Raw genomic sequence first — 23836 nt, 5'->3', positions numbered from 1 at the left:
CTCATGCTTTGTCTGGCCACAAATGTTTTAACATATAGTTAGCTGATTTAGTTTAATAAGTAGAAAAAGCAGAGTGGGCACATATTTTGGTTTAAACAGGCGTTAGCTTATGCTAAATGAAAATATTTTAAGTTAAAAAAAAAAAGAAAAAGAAACATTCCTCAGTTGATAGCTTGCAGCAGTTTAACTAATCAATTTAGAATTGGTTCATGTATAATCTATGTAAATATTTTAGTAATTGGAGGCCTTGGTTTCTCATCTGTGAGCTGAAAAGCACACATCTACCTTAGAAAATTGTGAAGTTATATCAGATAATGTTTGGAAGGCAGTGAGACACAATGGTGATTGTTTTGGCATATAAAATAGTTTTCCTATGAAATAATGGGATTTAAAGTGCTGTGGGTCATACAGATATGCATAGCTATCAGTCAAAAGATGCCATCCTTGTCACTATTAGAATAACAGCTGATAACTATTATGCATTTTTACCCCAAATTACTCTATAACAATAAAATAATCTCCATTCTCTCCTGTCACACAGGAGTTGCACAAATCTTTAATTCAAGGATAACTAGCCCAATTCAGATTTTAATTACTTAAATATAACAGAGGGCTTTCTCCCAACTTTAAAGGGCAAGAAGGAATATAGTCCTGCTTTTCAGAGCATTTGAAAATGCTATTTTACTTTTGTTTTGTTTCACAGTGAAATGTGTGAATTTGAATCTTGAATAGCTGTCCTAAAATACATGGAGAGCTCTGATATAAAGTGGCCTAAAAGGATAAATTCTGTTTTTACTGGGTTTTGGAGCTGTACTTGATCATAATATTTTAGACGTTTGTAATGAAGCCTAAATATACATTGTATTTACAATATGTAAGAAAATAATTATAGCATAAATAGATTATTTTGAATAAAATTTAAAATATCAGGTGTAAATAATTTGTTTTAATGTTTGTTAACTAGTATTTCATTTGTTCCTCTACTTCACAGCTTCCAAAGAATGAAGTTATTGATAATGATTGATTTTGTCCTTGCAGCTAGCTTGATGGATGCCACTGGCAGCTCTGTAAGTCCTAGTAATTAAATTTGCCTATAGAGTTTCTTCTAAATATTTCATACCTTGTCCTCCATAGCACTTACGATGTATATCAGCTACATGGGATGTCAGAACCTTTGACGGAAGAGATTATAATTCAGAACAAAACTGAAAGACTGGGGAAATAACATCAAATTATGTTCAGTGGAGACAGGTTTCCAATAAGGAAAGAGAAAACAAATGTATAAATATACAGTGGAAGATAAATGACTGGGCAATAGCACTGAAGAAAGTAATTCAGTCAGTTTGTTACTAGATCCAACGTGCAATAGGAGGCGATAGAGTATCTTTGCTAAAAAAGGTATCCTATGATGCATTAACAGGCACATCGTACAGAAGGCACACAAGACAGTTATACTGTCATTCAGGGGTAATGCTAACTGAGAATAACACTTTTCATTTTGAGTAGCATACTTACAGAAAGGCAAAGCTCAGGAACTCCTAAAGTGGTGGCTGCAGCAGCAGTTCTGGTCATTGACACTCAGGATGAAGAGCTTTTCTATCGTTTTCTACCTTGCCCACTTGCCATACAAATTTTTCTCAAATAAGATCCACAGCTTCATGTGATCTTCACACTCAGAAACAACGATCAAAGCTGCTTCACTTCTAGCTCCCAAAACCTTCTGCCTCTCCAACAAAAACCCTAACACAATCACAGTTACTCCACTGCTTAAAATACATCTAACCTCACCGGTCCAGTACTGCCTGTCTTGGCTGTCCTTCCTAGTTTGATATTCAGGTCCTAACTAGCAGGGACCTGGGAGATTGAATTGTTCATTCATAATTGCGTAGGTGGAAGTGGTTGCTGAATTTACAACTAGGTAAGCATCATTGTTTGTGGCTTACTTTGTCTTATGGAAGCCTTTTGTTCAGATAAGTAGCTCTATAGGAGCAGAATAGGAAGCACCTGCCTCTGTAATCACTTCCGCTCAGCAGAGAAAAATATTGCTAATTTTTATAGAAGCCTACTGAGAAAAAGGCATTACAGTGAAATGCATTTGCTTTCTTTTGCTTTTTCATTTGGAGTATTATGGACTTTAGCTGACCCTGTGACTAAAAACTGGGAACATTCTGAAATTTTCTTTAAGTTTTCACATTTTAATCTCATTAAAACACTAATCTCAATAGAGATTTTTTGGAGCTTATTTAAATTCTAAAAATATAGGAAACAGCACCTCAAGTAAACATTTTGTATTTTTATAGTTTTCATGAAGTATTCTGAGTCTAATTTATAGCATCAATTTTAATGGAAAGTTACTAGCGGCTAAATAATTCACACAATAATGAAATAAAGATTGTGAATGCACATTAATTGCAGCAGCTGGTTAAATGTGGGACCACATGTCCAAGAGCAGAGCTGTCAGCAGTTGTTAGATAATTGCTCCTCAATGTGTAGAACAAACAGTTGCTTCACTGAAACAGACAGAAAAGGTTATGTTCAGTCTGGTTTGAATCAGTGGGTACCACTATCCACTAGAGACAGTACCACACAAATTCAGTTTTTGCGTGTATTTCAACATTGTAATAGTTTAACTTTGGTCCGTATCTAACAAAAGGAATAGCAATATGTTATAGCTGCTGATTCTTAAAACACTAACTTACATTTTCCTTCTGTGCACTGGTTTAACTCCAATGATTTTGAAAGAGTTATTCCATGAAAAAGTGTAGTAGTACATTAAAAGAACTGTTAGAAAACCTGCAGATCTGAAAGCCACATTGATCCACCCAGAAGTTACATGGCTGACTTGTGATTGTCCCATGGGAAAAACAGGTGTGGAATTCCAAATATGAGAATTGTGATTTTGCTGTCCAGTATAATGGGATTTTTCTGGAGTTGACAGAAAGAGACGTCAATGAGGAGGCTGGAGTTGGGGAGAGAAAGCAAAGTATCGGATACCAGTACCTTGCATGTGTAGGTTACTTTCAAAACTCTCTATCTGCTCAGTCACTTCTTTCTTATGGTGTAGTTATTCAGTATGGCTGGTACTTTCTTGACTGCCACTTACTATTTACCAGCACTGTGAGCTTAAATCCTTCTCATCAGAAAATTGCTTTGTGTCATGTAGATACATTAGTGTTCACCCATTCACAAAATGAGTGTATTGTCTGTAAAGCAGATGAGAATCAGCTCAGTGTTAGTTTTTCATTTTCATGAAGCAATTCACAATTTTTAAGTAAACAAAAAGAAAAGATCAATTTAAAATGCAAAGCTAAGGATAATATTTAGAGACATAGCCTGGTGCAACCGTGTTTGATTTAAAGGAAAGGACCTTTTATGGTGGTATATGAAGTAGTGTCATACTAACTTTATATACCAAGTTTTTCTAAGGTACGATAATATTTTTTGAGAAGTTCTGTACTTTTACTACATAATTTAATCCCCGTAGGAGAATGGCTTTTAGCAGTATGAATAGGTGAAGTGATAGATGCATTGTAACTACGCCTGAAAGAAACAATTAGTTGCCTGTAGCTGCCTTTCCTCAAACACCCAGGCTCATGCTCTCTCCAGAACTGAAAGTAGCTCTTCGTGGCCCACCTTGCCACGTGTTAAAGAGACTACCCACCTGAAGTCTGGACTAAGAAACTGCAAGGGGCTGGCAACCAGGGCCACCATTTCCAGGATCACCCAGGTCTTTTCCTGAGGTGTTTTACCATGTTCTCCAAGGTTGCAGGTACTGAGTTAAGACTGATACAGGCTCACCTTCTCAATAAATAAACGCTGCAGTAAAACTGGTAAGCATGGCGTGGTGGCTCCTTTATCACTCTTAACTTAATGTGATTAGGATTAATATTTGATGTGATTGTTAACATGGGTTTTTTGACAGCTTTACTCTGATGGTTAGCATTAGCTTGTCAGGGTGAGCCTGAAAATATTTTTTTTTTTATTATTTATTCAGTCTTTCTCAACCCACCTATGCAGCAATCTGGTTCTCCATAATTTTCTGTATACACTTGGGACTAGTCTGAGAATTTGCAGAGACCTGTCAAGGAAGCATCTTCTGAATTTCCCAATTTAACTCAGCTTTTGTGAAGGATTTATATGAAGCTACAGATACAAGTTGAGACAACCACCCTGGAAAGGCTGCATAATAGTGCATCCTTTCTTTGTAATATGCAATATGTCACACATTTACCAGTGCTTAGGGTCAAATAACATCCCTCTAAGCCACTGTTGCAAGTTTGTCTCTGTGCATGTATTTTAAGTATTTTCTTCTCTCGTTTCCTGCTAGAAGAAAAGGAGGATATGCTAGGGGTCTCGTTTAGCTGTCACAACTGAAAAAGATTTTCGAGGGGGTATTCTTAAATAAATAAGGACTCTAGGGGTATTAGGTCATTGTCTGCTTTGTTTATTCTAAAAATGTTAGTGTTTGGTAAACATGCCTCTTACTTTACAGCTCCTCCTTGTGGTCAAGCGTCTTAATGGCTTCTCAGGACCTAGTAGCAAGCAGAGCTGCAGTCTGCAGACACACTGCTCTCGAAGCAGCCTGACACGGGCAGCCCAAACCCAGAGAGGCAGTTCAGCCTTTTCCTCTCGAACGGGTCACTGACAAACTGCCTAGTCCTCCCACATGTATATTCCCCATTCTTTTATTCCACCATGTATATTAGGTTGCAGTTGAGTTATTTCATAAATGCTTAAAGCAGAGACCTGTGTTCAGGATTGTGCTGCAAAGTCTGATCATCAAATTTTTCAGACTGACTAAACATTGCAGGCAAATGGAACATCATGGCTGGGAACCATTTTAATGAACTCATGGACATAGTTTCTTTTATCTTCAAATACTCTCTTGAAATGTTTCTAGTTCATTTGTCTATTTGTTGAAAGTGAATTGCATCTTCTCTAGTGAAAAAGGGGCCTGCAACGCTTATTTCTATCAGAAATAACAGGTCATAGTCATGACACAGTTTATATGGATGTTCCTTGACAGTAGCAGAAGTTCCTCTGCTTTTTAACTAGTACCAAAAATTAATTATGAATAAAATCAGCATGTAGTAGAGTCATAAAATGCAGATTCTCATTAATACTGTTAGTTTAATTCACAGAATCACAGAATCACAGAATTATCAGAGTTAGAATGGACCTCTAGAGATCATCTAGCCCAACTCCCCTGCCAAAGCAGGATTGCCCAGAGCACATTACTCAGGACTGCATCCAGGCGGGTCCTGAAACTCTCCAGAGAAGGGGACTCCACAGCCTCCCTGGGCAGCCTGTGCCAGTGCTCTGTCACCTGAACCGTAAAGAAGTGTTTCCGTGTATTTGAACGGAACTTCCTGTGTTCTAACTTGTGCCCATTGCCCCTCGTCCTGTCACTGGGAACCATTGAAAAGAGCCTGGCTCCATCCTCCTTCAACCCACCCTTTAGATACTTGTACGCCATAATAAGGTCTCCCCTCAGTCAGCCTTCTCTTCTCCAGGCTAAAGAGTCCCAGCTCTCTCAGCCTTTCCTCATAAGGCAGATGCTCCAAGCCCTTAATCGTCTTAGTTGCCCTTCGCTGGACTCGCTCCAGCAGTTCCCTGTCCCTCTTGAACTGGGGAGCCCAAAACTGGACACAGTATTCCAGTTGTGGCCTCACCAGTGCAGAGTAGAGGGGGAGAATGACCTCCTTCAACCTACTGGCCACACTCCTCCCTATGCAGCCCAGGATTCCATTGGCCTTTTTGGCGACAAGGGCACATTGCTGGGTCATGGATAATTTACTGTCTACCAGGGCCCCCAGATCCTTCTCCTCAGAGCTACTTCCCAGCAGGTCCGCCCCTTACCTGTACTGGTGCCTAGCATTCTTCCTCCCCAGGTGCAGGACCTCACACTTGCTTTTGGTGAACCTCATTAGGATGTTATGGGAGACAGTGTCAAAAGCCTTGCTAAAGTCAAGGTAGATGACATCTACGACTCTCCCCTCATCCAGCCAACCAGTTATAACATCATAGAAAGCTATCAGATTGGTCAAGCATGATTTACCTTTGGTAAATCCATGTTGACCACTTCCAATAACTTCCTGTTCCTCAATGTGTTTGGAGATGACATCCAGAATGAGTCGCTCCATTACCTTCCCAGGGACAGAGGTTAGACTAACTGGTCTGTATTTCCCTGGGTCCTCCTTCTTGCCTTTTTTGAAGATTGGAGTGATGTCGGCCTTCCTCCAGTCCTCAGGCACCTCTCCTGTTCTCCATGACCGTTCAAAGACGATGGAGAGTGGTCTAGCAATAACATCCGCCAGCTCTCTCAGCACTTGCGGATGCATGCCATCAGGGCCCATGGACTTGTGAATGTCCAGCTTGGCCAAGTGGTCTCTGACACGGTCCTCCTCAACTGAAGGAAAATCTTCCTCTTCATAAAGGAATCTTCATAAAGGTTATTCTTGAAGTTCTGGTGATTGGTACTGCAAGAAAGTCAGTCTAACCAGAACTGTGTTTGTGCTGCATAAAAACTTATAGAATGGTACCAGCTTTTCAGATAGAAAAAAAAAAAAAAATCGCTGCAGCAGGAAAGTGTCAAGAAACATTTTGGTGGGAACGTTCACAGAAAATAGGTGAAGCCTGAGCCTGGTACAAATGAAAGTCTGCGGATGCCACTGGAGGTACACATCAGTACAACTGCTTCAGATCTCTCTGTAGTTCAGTGTAATAGGGCAATGTTCTAAGGTATCAGCTCTTCCATATGGATGGCAACTGTTAGAGGTCTGCATCCTTAGCTCACGTAAATAATGTTGCGCTATGAATAAGGTTGCCCCAATTTAGAACTACTGCCTATTTGATCTTGCATATCAGATTTCCAAAAGGTTGCCTTCTGGTTTTGCTTTTACAGTGCTAGTTGTGCTCTCGTGCAAGCACCATAGCTACTAAACTCTGTTTGCTCATATAAAATTGCAGACACAATGTTACTGATGCAAAACATCATGTCACATTTGTAAAATGTATCATAAAATCCCAAAGGCTTTTTTCCTCATGTTGAAATAAAATTTGTTTAATATCTATTTGAAACTGTACAGGCTGATTTAATTTAAGTTCCATAGACTGGGTTCTGTTCATTTTGGCTATTTTACCATAGTCATTAATCTAAAAACAATTATTTATTGCTCTGCGTACATTCAGCGTGTCAGAGTTTGGAACAGTTATTCCAGCTTTCTTGTCACGTATCTGTGTTTGCACCAGGATGAAATGAGTGCTAAGTATCACCATATCAGAATCGCCACATTTCTCACCCCTCTGCATGGCAAAATTAAGTGTACATGTCACAGCACAATATTGACTTTAAGTTTTTGACTTTTATTTTTCATGTATATTTGCAGCTTCTTAGGGACTATTTATTTTAGCATGCCAAAAATGAGCTTGAAACGTTAGAATATTTATGTTGGCAATGTTAAGATTCTTATCATAAGAAGTGTGTAATCTAAAAGCATTTGAAAAATGCACAATGTGTATCAATGCAGACTGTGCTTCTTTAAAACTCTGGAATTTTAGAACCTTCACAATATTAGTAGCAGTTCTTACTGGGCAGTAAATCATTGTACATAGCAGGTGATACAGAATAAGCAATTTTTATGATAAGGTCTGTACCATAGTGTTTTTCCTTAAAGTCCCCTCAGCATGTTTGCAGTGAGAGCTGGTAGTTATCGCAATTAAAGAGAAGGTCTCTTTGCAAAGGAGGTATACGTTTGGACACTCTGTAATATACCAAGTAATTTTAAATAGAGGTAGCAGGAGGAAGTCAACATAGTGTCAGTAGGAAATTGTGACCAAAATGTTTTAATCAAGTTAAATTTTATTTATGGTTTGTTTGGTTGGTTTTTTTGTGTCACATGTTAAACATGACAAAAAATTGTTGATTTTACAATAAGACATGTTTTCCTCTCTAGGATCTACAGAACTGTTTTCAAGAGCAGATACGACTTCAGGGCCAGGTGAGACTTCTGGAACATCGTGTGAAACAGCAGCAATTAAAAATTACACGGCTTTTAGAGAAGAAAGAGATTCAGTACAGTGACAGAGGAGATGAAAACAGTGTCATTGACTTGGGAGGAAAAAGACAGTATTCAGGTTAGAAATGAAGCTATTCTTTTCATTTCCATTCATTGTAATGATATCCAGAAGCTTTAGCACAATTGGGCTCATTGACTTATTGTTTTAAAAGCTTATAGAAAATTGTTTGTTTAAAACACAGTGTTCAGCTCTAACCTAGGCCTGCTGCTGCAGGGAAAAATTGTTAATGGTACACCATATAAATAACATCAGGATTGAAGTGGTTTATTGATTTATTAATAGAACATAATTAAAAAAACAAGTTCACAATAAATGTCAGCAATAAAACAGATAAAAACCAATAATACATATTTACAAAATGTTAATAAACAGTTACAGATTTCTAAACACCCTTCTTTGACTAATCTCAAACAGTTCTAACCCACAGGGTCAGTTCACATTCACGCATTCACAGGGTTGCGTGGGTTACAAGCACGCACCGACTCTGTCCCAATCTGTAAGGTCCCTGAGACATCCATATTTACACACATAAGCCTGGCATAATGACATCTGCATCTCACTTTAATAATATTCTGTCGTTGCACCATTTTGACTGAGTTAGGTTCAGCTCAGGACATCACAGCTTCTAAAACACTGGCTTTAAGTTGGTTTTGTAATCTCACCAGCATTGTGGTGTTGATCCAGTCCCTCTGGAGTAGAAGAAGGCTAAGTCTGTTAGCCCGTAGTAGCTGGAGTAAGGCCCAAACTCTTAAAATAATAAAACACCATCCAAACCAATAGTTGGACTGAAAATACAATTTGAGGATCTGATTCTTGGATGGCGCTTGTTTCTAGTTGTCCAGTGCTAGAGAGTCTAAACTTCCATGATTTTTAATAGCCTTGTTTGAATATACTTGTAGTGTTTGTGCTGCTGGAAGAAATCACAACATCTAACAATGCTAAAAATATAATGAAATGAGATTAAAAGCAGTTGTAAGTCTGACTTTAAATTTTAGCTGTATATTTATTTATGTATTAGCATCCTGGAATACCTTTTTTTACTATTATGGCTGACTCATTTGTTACTGGAAAACATTATTAAAACCACATTTAGCTGAAAGGTATTTGTCCTTTCTTAGCATATGCCTCAGTTTATGTTCTTAAAATGTGATTCTAAATAACAGTTCTAAGTTGTTCTGGTTTCTGATGATTTTTTTTCCATTATTTTTTCGCTTTCCTTATAGCTTGGAAAATGCTTGATACTACATTATTTCATTCAAGCTGCTGTAGCATTTTAATGTCAACAGAGCTGGATAATTTGGGGTTAGATAGTGAGGGAGAAATTCCACACTGTATACACCTGCTAAAAATTAAAATATACTTAAGCATTTGGCTAATCTACTAAGAAAATGATGGACAAGAAAAGCTATTTTCTATAAGCAAATCAAACATTCTCTAGAAAGACAACTTAGTTGTTATTTAAATTATGCTTCCTGTTAGAGTTTATTCAAATCCTGACATAGCTATTTGTTTTCAGTATAAAATGTTTATTTTCTGTCTAATCTTCACTGGCACTTTCACTGAGAAGAAATATAATAGTTCAGAAAGTTCTTAACTGGCCTGGAAGTTCAGCCAACATGTTCATAAATTTTTCAGGGAAAATCTTACAGTTAATCAGCCCTACCTTCGCCAGGAAAAACAGAAATGTTGAAAATTATATGTCTTTCCTGTATGACTGCTTGATGGTAGATTACATATAAACAAAGAACTCCTTTCATTTCTTAACTCCTAAAGGAAAAAAGATAACATTATACAATTACATTGTTGTTATATTTTCATGAGCTCTGAATTTTGTCATTGCTGTAAATGCTGATTAGTCATTAACACCAATGGAGACCAGACTCTACATGGTATCAAGCCAAAGTAGTATCATTTTACACATACACCGCACTTTTTGAGGGTAGTCTTCTGTATATTTTTGCACCTCTTTGGTACAAGGGACAAGAGAATCAGGTCCAGCAATTGTTTCCCTTTTCTAACACTGATGGTTCCATACTCTTGGTTTTGGCAGTTCTCCTGTGAACTTTGTGGACATAGAAGTACATGTTTATTTTTAAAGGTTATTGTGTGTTTTATATGTAGAGAAGTTATATGATTGTAACAGGATTCTAATGTGGATTATACCATTGTAAATTAAAAGTGACACCACTTAAACCAGAGGAATTATTTTGCTAGTCAAATGAAAACAAAAATGATAGTATTTTATGGTGGAAAAATATTCTTTTAAAGAAATGTCAAAATAATTACATGTCAATAAAGTTTTAAAGCAACACAAGTACAAGTAAACACGCAAAACTCATAAAAAATGTGATTGCAGAGGTATTTCCTTTGTATTAGCCTGGTTCATATGTAACTCATATAACATGACTTGATTTCCGTTATTGACTCAATTTCTGATTTTGCCAGTAAGTATTGTTCTAAAAAACCTGTCCAATGAATGTTTTATGAACAGATTGTGCAGAAATCTACAGTGACGGCCATAAGCAAAGTGGATTTTATAAGGTGAAACCTATCCAGAGTCCTACTGAATTCCTTGCCTTCTGTGACATGTCTGAAGGGGGTGGTTGGACGGTTTTTCAGAGGCGTTCTGATGGCAGCCAGAATTTTGATAGGTAGGTATTAGACTTCATCATTAAAATGGGAAACAAAGTGGATAAACATTAAACCAGAGGGAGCTAAGTTCAATCTTAACTTTAGAATTATATAAATAAGTTGTTATCTGAGATAAACAAGAGGAATGGTTATTCTGTGGGACAGCATCCGGATGAGATACAACTTCTGGCTCTCTCTTCTGGGATACCACTTCTGTCTCTCTTCTGGGAGACATCTCTTCTAGTCTTTTTCTGACAGCTTGTGCATTTTACATGAGGACACTTCAATATCAAATGCATTAACAATTGTTGGAGCAAGAGCTCTTAATGACAAGTAAATGACTACCTTGTCTTTTGCAAATGGTGGAAATCTAAAAAAGTAAAAATGTAAGGAATCTGCTTGAACCGAAATACCATCAGCAACAAGTACAAGGGGAACCCACCACAGAGTAATTTGTAGCTCATGGTAAAATGCCTCCAGGAAAGAAAAGATGGGCGAGAACTTGATTTGTGGACACCTAACCTCCTTGCCTTTGCCAAGACTCAAGCGTTTTGGGGAAATGTCCAGAAGTGAAATTTTTAGTGCTGTGAGACTTGAATATAAAAATCACAAATATTTACAAGAAGGTCTTTAGAACCTCCTCCTTGCCCAATTTGCTTTTCACATATCTGCATCCTTCTGTTGAATTGTGTCTTACCTGTGTTCATAATTACTGTAACTACCTTTACAATACCCTTAGGAAATAAAGAAGCACTCCCCAGGGAGGATGAAAAACTGCAGTCCAGCTGAGAAAACTTTGCTGTTTTTATTTTATAAAATATGGTCAGACGAGCTACAGGAGCAACATGTAGCAATTTACAATTGTTACCACCACACACCACCCATTCTTCTTCCTTACCGGAGACTACCAGCTACTTAAGTCACAGAGGCCACTTTCTCTCATGGCTTCCTGTCCACAGCCTAGTACTTTTCACCCATTGGTTGAAGTGTGGTTGCTTCTCATCAAGGAAATAGATCATATTTTTGTCCCCATTAGAACATGTTGTGAAACCAAAACCACTGAGAATGTGTTTCAGAGCCCCTGTAGACAGGGAAAAGATTCAATGCTTTCAATGTACACATTAATTCTTGAAACCAGGCACCAATATGAGTTCAAAAATTGTTAGAATCAGTCGGTAAGTCAAAGTGGGAAACAGCTGGCTAATACATCAATTTACAAAATTAGACATCCAGCTGCAGGAGTTTCGCAGTTTAATCAAATCACAGAAAATTACAAGAAAAAATTAAAAAATAAATTAAAAAAAAATTAAACAAAAAAATAAAGAAACAATGCTTGTGATACACTTACACATTCACTTAGATTCCCTGGATTTAACCAGGAAAAATGTTTTCACTTTGGGTAAATTGTGCTATACCAGAAATTGGACTGAGCAAATGTGTTTTCTTCTGATCTCAAAATATGTTAATCTTAAACCACCTTGAACGTACCCCTTAGCACTACTCTTTGGACTGGGATTCAATGACTGGTGTAGTGTGGGATTCAGCCTTTCACATATGAAAAATAGAAATAATTATGTGAATATCAACAATTTAAATAAGCTAATAGTCTAAAATACTTGTTTATGAATGTTCCGGTATATAATGAGCCCACAAAGAGTTCAGCAGAGGACTACCAAGACGATCAAGGGCTGGAGCACTTGACCTCTGAGGACAGGCTAAGGCTTGCTCAGCTTGGAGAAGAGATGGCTTCAGCAGAACCTAATAGTAGCCTGCCTGTACCTACAAGGAGGTCACTATGAAAACCAAGCAGTTTGAGAGCTCGTTGAGTAAACAGGCTCTTCACAGTGGTGTCTGGTGGGAGGATGAGAGACAAAGAAAGTTGAAACAAGAGAGGTTCGGACTGGATATAGGAAAAGCTTTTTCACCATGAGAATGGTCAGCAGGTTGCCCAAAGAGGATGTGCAGTCTCCATGCTTGGAGGTTTTCAAGACCTGACTGGACAACCCCTGAGCAACCTGGTCTGATCTCATAGCTGACCCTGCCGTGGGCAGGACATGGGACTAGATTACCTCCTGAGGTTCTTTAAAATTTGAATTATTCTGTGATCTATGATTGTATGATAAAATAAACATTCAAGCAAACTTACTTTTTTGATGAATTAGTAACCTACACTCTTTTCAGAGTCTGGACTGACTATGAAGAAGGCTTTGGAAATTTTCTTTTGGCAAATGGTGAATATTGGCTTGGAAATAAAAATCTTCATTATTTGACTAATCAAGGTAAGATTTGTATTGTTACATTAGTCTTCTATTGTTTCTCTGTGTTTGCTCTTTCTGGGCCATTTTTTGTTACCCTTTTTGTTAGCATAAATCCTGAGTTCTGCTGTTAGTCTGCATGGACTTCTCTGAGTTTCAGAACAAAACACGTTTGAATATATGTTTTCTAACAAAAGGTTCAAAACTGTTGTGGGGCCGATGGCATTCAGGGAGCCCCTGCAAAACAGGGAACAGTAGATAGGAGTATACCTTAAACCAGTTGTCTCTACCCTTTTCACAGTCAGCTTGACTAGCGGTCTGGAGTCAGGTAGTATGCTGCACCAGTTCATTTAGTCAGGGCTTTACGTGGCTATGTAAGCTATTACATGAAGGTAGATCTGTTCCTGTCCCGTTTTTTAGGCTAGTCTTAGAAAGCCACTTCCATCTTTCGAATAGTCACTCAGTCTAAGATAACTTCTGCTTTGCTGTAGAATGCTGCATATACAAAACTTACACATTGATTTAGTCAGCTAATTCATGTGGAAATCAATGCCACCAGGATGTGGTCCTAGTTTAACTCTTTTATCTTCAGAGTACAAAAATCTAATTTTCTTGGGTGTGTGCTTATTGATTGATTTTCACTACCCTTTCATTGCCACCTCAAATACCTTACTAAAATATAAAGCCCATTGTTTTGAGTCCATTTTTTTAAGATTTTTTTTTTTCTACAGTTGAAAATCTGTATTGGAATAATTTTAAAATTTTCTAAGCTGAATCAGGTGAATAAAGGCAAAGAATAACAAGATATGCTTTAATATGCATAAAGGAAGAAGATAAAACCCCGTAAAATATACTGTGATGACAGAGATAAGATTCATGATAAAAACATAGTATTTTAATCTTCTACTTTAATACTTTCTTCTGCAAAGTAGGGAGATAAACTCGTTTAACCAAAATAATTTGTGTTGTTATTTCTTATTTCTTAAGGGAATTATACTTTAAGAATTGATCTAACTGATTTTGAAGGCGAACGGCGTTTTGCACAATATGCAAGATTCAGAGTTGCAGATGAAGAGGTAATAAAGTATTAAATAATGACTAGAGGTTTTAATGAAAATGTGGATTCTGTAGACAGGCAATAAACATACAGATTCCCTAATTTTCATAAAGTTTGTGTAGAACCTTTCTTTCTTACAAATGCTTGGAATTTTGAAATATGTAATAACAGCGGTTTACATGGATACATCAATTTCACACTTTCTATAAGATGTATGGATCATTTAGTTTAGCAGCCATGGGTGAAAGAAGTTTTTCTATTTTTGTTGATATTACCAACAATAAGGGTACACGATGTTCTGAATTGTTATGCGTACTGCAAGCTAACTCTAATATTGGTTTTATTATGCCATTTATACATAAGGTTATTGACAAATTTTACCACTGGTAAGCATCATTATCTAGTACACAGTATTTAAGTGGCATGATATTTCTGAGCATAAAAATAGTAGCAAATGGAACAGATTAGTTTTCTGTTTGTGGTTTCACTCTCTGACATGCTAAAGATCAAAGACATATTGGATTTTTTTTTCCTTTCTTCACATTTTTCATTAGCATTCTTATGAGATGAACTGTGGTGAATACTCTGGTACAGCTGGTGATTCCCTTACTGGTGGATTTCATCCTGAAGTAAAATGGTGGGCTGATCATCGAGGAATGAAATTCAGTACTAGAGACAGGGATAATGACAACTATGAAGGGAACTGTGCTGAAGAGGAAAAGGCTGGCTGGTGGTTTAACAGGTATTTTGATTTTATATCAGTATTGTCAACTATTCTGCTTCGTGCGTACTCATACAGTAATACCATACGTTAGAAGATAGAATTGGTATTGTTTATTATATTTGCAATCTGCCCTTGACCCCTACCAGAGATCTCAGTGCTGGTAAGACTGAGACTCACCTTAGAAGGGACAGCACCTACTGCACAGCTCAAGCTGGTCTGTGATAACGGTATTTGCCATAAGCTTCGGTCGTCGTTGCTGTCAGCCAGTAAGAAGAAGAAAATTCTGCCCCTTTAAGGTAACCAGTTTTTACACAAATAGGTCATGTAGAGTTTGCAGATGTATCCCTGTTGTACTTCATTCTTGCATTTCTCCTGCATTGCACTAGACCAGATGTGGCAGTACTGCAGAATATCTGACAAGTTAAGCTAGCGCCGGCTTATTAAGCCTCATTTTTTTCACCTCATCTCACTCTTGTTATTCCTTCACAGCATCTCACTCTTGTTATTCCTTCTAAATCAAGATGGGAATGCATCCACCCACTTTCTGTCAGTGAGCATGGCTGGACTGAGAGGAAGATTTTTTTTTAAAAGCGTTCAGTAAAAGAATTTTAAAATTCTACTTACATACAAAATACCAATTCAAAAAGAGAGGATAAAACTGGTAGCCTTAGCGCTGCCTGTATAGGCAGCTAAGTTCTTTCCCTTAATTAATTAGATAAATATAGACATGAAGAGAAACAATGCAATCTAGCTGTGTAATAGAGTGGTTTAAAATACAACTCAGGGAAGCGTACTACTCTCTCACTGTGATCTCAGTTCACTTGGCAAGAGCTGCCAGGCTGGAACAACTCCATTGTTTCTCTCTGTTGTGTCATCCTTTGTTTCTGGTTTTTAACTCCTCATTTTCCAAATTCTGTTTCCTTAAGTATTCTGTGAACACCTTAGCTGATATCATGTAGCTATTAACTCAATCTTTCACAATTAATTGCTTATTTTAATACACTTTAATATATTTGTATGGATAGTGGGTCAGCAGAATGTTTGAGACATGGGAAGAATCACATGTAGACAATTTTTTTTTGCAGTTCTTATGAAAGCTAAGATATAAATGGAAAAGACAACTGTGTTGGAGATCATTTTCCCATGAATTCAGAACTTTTGTGGATTTAGAGGAATATCTAGACTTCGGGTAGCATAAAACTGGTACCATGCCATGGAGTTCATTAAGAGTGAATAACCAATCACTTTTAGTCAACTGCATAAACTTTTTGTCTTTTAATTTTTTTTTTTTTTAATATTGGATTGGGTTGGACAAAAGAATGACCTATTTGCAAAAGTAGCTGTAAGGCAGAACCAGCCAGTTATTAATACCTTGTAGTTGCTGCTACATAACTACTAAAGATAGCTGACTCCTACCAGGCTACTTCCTATTATGGCTGTGTAGCTCATGCTCTTAAAGTGACAATCTATCAATCTATCTGGATAATGAAAATGAGTTACGAATAGTGTTATTCCACTGCCTTGCTACTGACTTTTATTATGTTAAGCCTAACATAAAACTGAATACCACAAAATACTAGAAAATTTCAGTATCCCTAAATCCTACCCAAAAGAACAGTACTGGCAGAGAAAGGAAAGCACTCAGAACATTTATTTGTCATGCACAGATTAGCAAACACAGAAGGAATTAGTGCTCTTGGCTGGTTTATATAGGAGTTCCCAGCTATGAAGGGATTTTTTATAGGCAGCTTTATGCTATCTCGACTAATGAAATACAGGAAAGCACAGATAATAGGAGTACCAAGGAATGTGACACAAGTGGGGCTGCATGGAGTAGCTCAGATCTAGTTTAAAGTCAGTGGTCGTGCTCCAGCTCGGCACTTGTTATCTTGGACTTCTGCAGAAAAGTGGCCTCTCTGCATTCTTTGCAAGCAAAGCTCTAGAAGAGATTTTTCAGCTTGGATGCAAATCCACAGAGCTGAGTTCACTTTGGTACTACACCCAGGTCATACGCTTTCCTACGTCCAGGGTGTTGCAAAAGTCAGTAGGTTCATAACTGGTAAAAGAAGAGCTAACAGGTCTCGTGGGACATGAGCTTATTATCTCCCCAGCACTCCCAGTTTTAGTTACACCATGCATGGGTGATCACAGTGGATCTGCCAGGCATCAAGTTGGGGCCACAGATCTCACAAACTGAGGCTTTCTGCCTCACCAATCATCCTGGAGACAGCAAAGCTACAGCCATGTGAGGCCCTACTGGAATCAGTAAGTCCAGGCAGAATTCAAACAGTTCTTCAGGGAACCAACTCCATCTCTCCACATCTGTCATACAGTTAATATATAATTGAGATAAAATGCCCACGGGTAATTGAGAGTTGACTGTACTTCTTAAACTATGGCAGTGCAGTCTTTTACTTTAAAATTTAGCCTATCAGAAAGAAAGGAGGAACATAGGCTAACTTTAAGGTGTTTATTGACTTGTGAATAATGAATGTTGCTTCAGAATATCATATCAATAATCACATGCCAGTTGTTTCTTCAGTATGTTCAGTTACTTCAGACAGCATCCAGTCTGCTACAGAATACTGTATATTTTTGCTATTAGTGCATCCCAGCACTAATTAAGAGTTGTTACTGGCTCATGTTGCTGTTGACAAAATCATGTTTTGCCTGCTTCCATCAAAGGAAGTAAAAAAAGGGGTTCAGTTGATCTAGATACCTCTTAGCAATTATGATTCTTCTAATGAAATCTGTGTTTTGATCCAAAGCAGACAGCGTGCTGGCTCAGCACAGAATCTGTATGGCTAGAAAGATTCTGTCAGCTCTCATACAAGTTTGTCATTCTCAAAACAAAGTCAGTTTTCATATCTGCAGTTTATAATCTTTCAGCCAACACATTACCAAAATTGAGCTTAAAAATTGTAAGCAATGAACAAGCTTATATATATGAGAATTTTCCTGTGAGGTTTTTATCACAGTTTTTATTTCAGTTCTCAAAAACTGTTGTTAATTAAGTGTAAGCAAAGCCAAAGAGAGTAAGATTTGCCAGTAATAATAAGGTTCCAAATAACCATAAGGTTCATTTGGACTGTTTTCTGTTTGCGTATTTTCTGAAGTCTGCTTTTGAAATCCATCATGGTGTTCGACAGCTAGATATTAACCACTCTTAGAACAAAATACTGAGTGGGCAGATAAGCCAAGCTGATTCATTACAATGTGCTGCAGAAGAAACAACCATTTTGCTCTCACATAAGGATCTAAACTTCTTGTAGAAACAAAAGGAATGTCAAGTTATGCTGGTACCTATTCAAGCCTTTTGAGTTTTGCAAGGGGCTTTTCTGTTTAACTACTGTATTTAATAAACCGTAACAGCATTTCTGCTTCAGTGTGTTGAAGAACCAAGAAAACCCCAAGTACTTTGTATAGTCAAATAATATCACAGTTCCAGTGAATTGGTATACTTACATTTAATTAGCTGTCAGATTTCATCTATTTCTAAATCGAAGTCCACAGCTGAATAGGCAAACTGATGGTGGTATTCAGGTTTTGTCATATGAAACACCATGTTGGATAACTGCAGAACTTAAGAGGGGCTGCTCTGGAACAAGAAAAAGCAGAACAGTATTTCTTTCCCAGATTTTTGCATGGTGTGTGCCCTGCTGCCACACATGACCTGAACAATCTGGAATAATTCTCCACTGAAAGAGATTAGCAGGCAAAACTCAAAGAGCTAGTAATGTCAGAAAACGTGGAAAGAACAAAAAGAACTTTTGTTTCAAAGAAGCTAAGAGCAATTGTGCCCTAATTAAACTTTTATTGTTTAGGTGCGTTGAAGTCCACAAATGCAAATTTTCGCAGCTGTCAAAATGGGCATTTATCAACCTGGCAAAGTTGACTCGTACAGAAACTAGAAATGCTCGCAACTTCTCGACAGGAGACCTTATTTATGTTTTCCTTTACTTTTCCACCAGGTGTCACTCTGCCAACTTGAACGGTTTGTACTACAAAGGCCCCTATACTGCAAAGACGGACAACGGGATTGTTTGGTACACTTGGCATGGGTGGTGGTATTCTCTGAAATCTGTTGTCATGAAGGTCAGACCAGCAGACTTTGAACCTAATACTGTTTAAGTATTTTATTAAGGCGATTTGTCTAGTTAATCTTTTAGCAAATCCATCCAAATTAAAGCAGATGGGCACATTTTTGCTTCTCATCTGTGCATTTTTACATCTGGAATAATTCCTCTGCAACCAGTAGTTTTATGAGATGTAAATGAGAAGACAATCTGGCCTATGACTCTGTAGATACAAATACTAGTGCTAGTATGCGTACAGGATTTTTTTTAAAAGGCAGGCATTCACCTAGGACATCTTCATCAACATGGAGAATTTTTGGCAGTATTGTTACTGTGTTGTCACAAAAATTAAAATTAATTGTACATGTTACAACCAAAAAACTATTTAAATACAAGTGTAAGGCTGGTTTACTCAGTGGATGGAACATACATTCTTTGGAATAATTCAAAGCTTTAGAAGTGAGTTGCCTGTAAATTCCTCTGATTTGCTGTGTGTGTTTTGTACATAGCATAAATTAAAAGTATAAAGAATGAGGCAGGGAACTGAAGGAAAAGAAGGGATGCTACCAGGCTAGAATCAGTTGAATCCAGCAGACAGAAGTGGATTGTCTGTTGCTGCTGAAGCATTTCTAGGGCTGGTCATATCATTTCAGTCTAACATTTTGATGGTCGATAACTATGCCTTTCTTCTTCTTGGTAACCATTATGCCTTTTTTTTTTTTTTTGCTAACATTTGATAACAAAGATAACAAAACTTGGACTTTAATGTGTTGACATTTTGTTGACATTTGGAGTTTACCAAAAGGCTAAGTAACAAAAGCTGCAACTAACTAATGTGAGCTACGCTTTGAATAAAGATTATCGTAATGCATGTGTAGAGGGAAGTGTATTTTGTGTGCAGCTAAAATCATCGCAGAGGTTCTTAGTGCTTGACTCTATAAATCTTTATTTTCTTTATGTATCTGTTAGTCTCCACAACTCTCCAAATTTGAATGCCCTGTTCAGTCACTTCAATGTGGTTCTGCTTCTAAGCCTATTATCTTCTCCTTTTCCTGTGTCTTGTCTTGGCTCACTGGGCTTTCCCCTTTCTCAAGCTGCAGATGTACAAGAAAAATCATAACAGAGACTCTGCCTACCGCTGGCTTTTGTGCCTAGCACCACAATAGACTCTAATAGCCAATAATAACAAGAATCGCTGATTAGTGCTTGCTGCCATGGAACAGATAGGAACACTCTCTAGAAAGCTATCTGATGAAATATTCGTTTCTGCTGAGATTTTAAACAACACATGGATCTGAGCCAAACTTAGGCACTTTTATTTCCCTGCTTTCATAAAATAATTTTGCTTTTGTCGTTGGACTGCCAGTCTCTCTCCCTCTGTCCCCATACAGTTTTTGAACCTGACAGCTAGTTTCAGTCAAGCTTAACATAATTGAAACTAACTTTTGGCAATCTTATTAGTCAGTTTATAACTACATTGATACGAATACAGGTCAGCTGGATGGTAACTCCCTGTGTGGCCATTTTTTTTCCCATTTCCAACCTCCAAAACAAAAAGTTGGCAAGAATCCTTGAAAGAATTGCATGGAATAAGGAGTGAGGATGTGTGGAACAACTGAGGGGAAAAAAGAGCGGTTCATGTGAAACAATCTCACTCAGTAAGATAAATCAGGTTGCACCTAAACTAAAAAAGGGAAGTAAGTAGAGAAAAAATGGGGTTCAGGCAGCTGAAAAGAACATTACCATGTAAAAATGGTGCTGATAAAAATCTGCAGTATAGACATTTTGAGGTCTCTGCTTTTTGTGATAATAGCAGGTACTCTAGATAATCCAATCTTTTTTGTGATGTATCAATAGATATGCTGCCAGAGATTTCAAGCCTTTAGCACATCTCTGTTTAATCAGTTAAACCAAATCAAATTCTGTATCTGACAGGAAGGAATATCAGCGTATGTATGTGTGTGTATGTATATATGTATATACTTATATACAGATAGATATATATATTCAGCATTCAACATTAAAACAGAACATCTGATATGTATTTTTATCCAATTTTATTACAGAATTTAAAATGGGTTCCGGTGTAACTCTATGAGCAGGTCTGTAGGTATGGGTCATTAGTAATATGATGGAAGTTTTAGAGTAGTTTAAAAAAATGTTGTGTGTACAGTATTTCCCATAATGAATTTCAAATTCTTTTGCTACTTTAAGAGGAGGATTTAATTCTTTGCAAAAACATGGATGACATTATGTAGAAATTGTAAAAACACCCTTAGTTTTTCACAGGAAAATGGAAAGATTAGCTCATGTATTTGGAGAGTATCAAGACAGATCATATTCCACATGATTTAAATAAAAGACATGGAGGATTTAAGTACAGCAAAGTTGGATCTTTAGCACACAAAAAGGACTCTTAACACGTACAGATTGTGCTCATAAAATCTGCAGTAATTTTTTTGTTTGCCGTGGCATAAATTCATCCTCTTTACTAACAAGAATGCTAATGAAATATTTGATCTGAGTTAGGGTGCTTTTTGTCGTATTCTGATGTGAAATTTGACTCCCTTTCTCTATTGGAAATCATAATATAAAGGAGGACCAATTCTTTCTTTGTACTTTGTAATGCATTTATATGTTTATTTGGAGTGAAGCTTTTCAGAACAAGGACTTTAATATCCGAGCTGTCTGAAAAGCATCTAGCATACTGCTAGCAATATGCAAATACAGTATTTAATTCCCACCATCTTTCTATGGCCTTTCTTTGTGTAATAAATCTTTTTTTCCACATGAAAAACACGTGAAATTGTTGAAATTCAAAATGGTCATATAAGCGTTCTCAAATAAACAAACTCTTTATTTTCAAAAGGCAAGTTTAAATAGCTAGTAGACAAGAGAGTACAGCTTGGAAGAGAATTCTTTTCTCTGCCTGTTTGTATTAATTTATTTCCTCAACAGGTACAAACATAGAATCATAGAATCATAGAATTAGTGAGGTTGGAAGGGACCTTTAAGATCATCAAGTCCAACTTGCCCTGATAAAAACACCACCACTTCTAAACCACGTCCCTAAGCACCTCATCTACCCTTTTCTTAAACACCTCCAGGGATGGTGAACATGTTCTAAGGTAATCTCTGTTCTTACAAGATAGCAGAATAAAGGCCAGTTTATTTGTTCAGGCATTAGACAGAACAACATAATAATTCCCAAATAGCTGAAAATTATTACATACCATGTGATACAAATCATCTAACCCAAGAGAAGAAGAATAAGAATCAAGGAAATCACAAGGAAAATGTTTTGTCAGTCATGATTTAATAAAGAATATAATGGTAGCTACCAGCAACCTGTAATCAAAAATGCCTCTTTTTGTAGCATTTGTTCAAGGGAAACACCTCTATATTTTTTGTTTTCTGTTTCAGTTTTCTTCCATTTGCTAAACATTTTTGAGATTAAAAGAATGGAAACCACAAACCCAGGTGAATGAAATGTAGCGATAAAAGAGCCTTATATGCTTCAACATTTGTTTTTCCTAGAATGTCTAGTATGCATTGACAGGGCTGAGGTACTGCTATCTGGCCTACTGCTTTCCAGTGGAGACTCTTCTCTTCAGCTCTACTGCCTAGCTAGAACCTACTGCTCCCCACCATTCCAAAAACGGTTAACTCCTGAAACCAATTCTTGGACACCTTTTGTAAGTGTCACGGAATCATGGAGTTTTCAGAGTTGGAAGGGACCTCTAGAGATCATCTAGCCCAACTCCCCTGCCAAAGCAGGATTGCCCAGAGCACATTACTCAAGACTGCATCCAGGCGGGTCTTGAAAATCTCCAGAGAAGGGGACTCCACAACCTCCCTGGGCAGCCTGTGCCAGTGCTCTGTCACCTGAACCGTAAAGAACTGTTTCCGTGTATTTGAACGGAACTTCCTGTGTTCTAACTTGTGCCCATTACCCCTCGTCCTGTCACTGGGAACCACTGAAAAGAGCCTGGCTCCATCCTCCTTCGACCCACCCTTTAGATACTTGTACGCCATAATAAGGTCTCCCCTCAGCCTTCTCTTCTCCAGGCTAAAGAGTCCCAGCTCTCTCAGTCTTTCCTCATAAGGCAGATACTCCAAGCCCTTAATCATCTTAGTTGCCCTTCGCTGGACTCGCTCCAGCAGTTCCCTGTCCCTCTTGAACTGGGGAGCCCAAAACTGGACACAGTATTCCAGTTGTGGCCTCACCAGTGCAGAGTAGAGGGGGAGAATGACCTCCTTCGACCTACTGGCCACACTCTTCCCTATGCAGCCCAGAATTCCATTGGCCTTTTTGGCGACAAGGGCACATTGCTGGGCCATGGATAATTTACTGTCTACCAGGACCCCCAGATCCTTCTCCTCCGAGCTACTTCCCAGCAGGTCCGCCCCTAACCTGTACTGGTGCCTAGCATTCTTCCTCCCCAGGTGCAGGACCTTGCACTTGCTTTTGTTGAACCTCATTAGGTTCTTCTCTGCCCAGCTCTCCAGCCTGTCCAGGTCACGCTGGATGGCAGCACGGCCCTCTGGGGTGTCAGCCACACCACCCAGTTTGGTATCGTCAGTGAACTTGCTGAGGATACACTCTGTCCCCTCATCCAGGTCATTAATGAATATATTAAACAAGATTGGACCAAGTATTGACCCCTGGGGGACACCACTGGTTACAGGCCTCCAACTAGACTCTGTGCCGCTGATCACAACCCTCTGAGTTCCGTCCCGCAGCCAACTCTCATTCCACCTCACTGTCACCTCATCTAGCCCATACTTCCTCAGCTTCCTAATGAGGATGTCATGGGAGACAGTGTCAAAAGCCTTGCTAAAGTCAAAGTAGATGACATCCACGACTCTCCCCTCATCCAGCCAACCAGTTATAACATCATAGAAAGCTATCAGATTGGTCAAGCATGATTTACCCTTGGTAAATCCATGTTGACCACTTCCAATAACTTCCTGTTCCTCAACGTGTTTGGAGATGACGTCCAGAATGAGTCGC

The 23836-nt window shown here is 38.1% G+C and overlaps 1 protein-coding gene across 1 annotated transcript; it reads left to right on the top strand.

Moving 5' to 3' along the window:
* Positions 1-1001: 1001 nt before the first annotated feature.
* Positions 1002-18939, top strand: FGL1 (fibrinogen like 1; the record flags this gene model as incomplete). The annotated part of the gene is made up of 7 exons (XM_082482255.1): positions 1002-1067; positions 7956-8136; positions 10571-10730; positions 12892-12989; positions 13953-14041; positions 14577-14764; positions 18718-18939. 7 exons carry the CDS (start codon positions 1002-1004, stop codon positions 18875-18877), a joined length of 942 nt encoding a protein of 313 aa, XP_082338381.1. The 3' UTR covers positions 18878-18939.
* Between the last annotated feature and the right edge of the window lie 4897 nt (positions 18940-23836).

The sequence above is a fragment of the Vanellus vanellus genome (assembly GCF_965231255.1).
Source record: "Vanellus vanellus genome assembly, chromosome: 4".
NCBI classification, from domain to species: domain Eukaryota; kingdom Metazoa; phylum Chordata; class Aves; order Charadriiformes; family Charadriidae; genus Vanellus; species Vanellus vanellus.
Note: the sequence above shows the minus strand (reverse complement) of the source record. Positions and strands in the feature narration are given on the sequence as shown.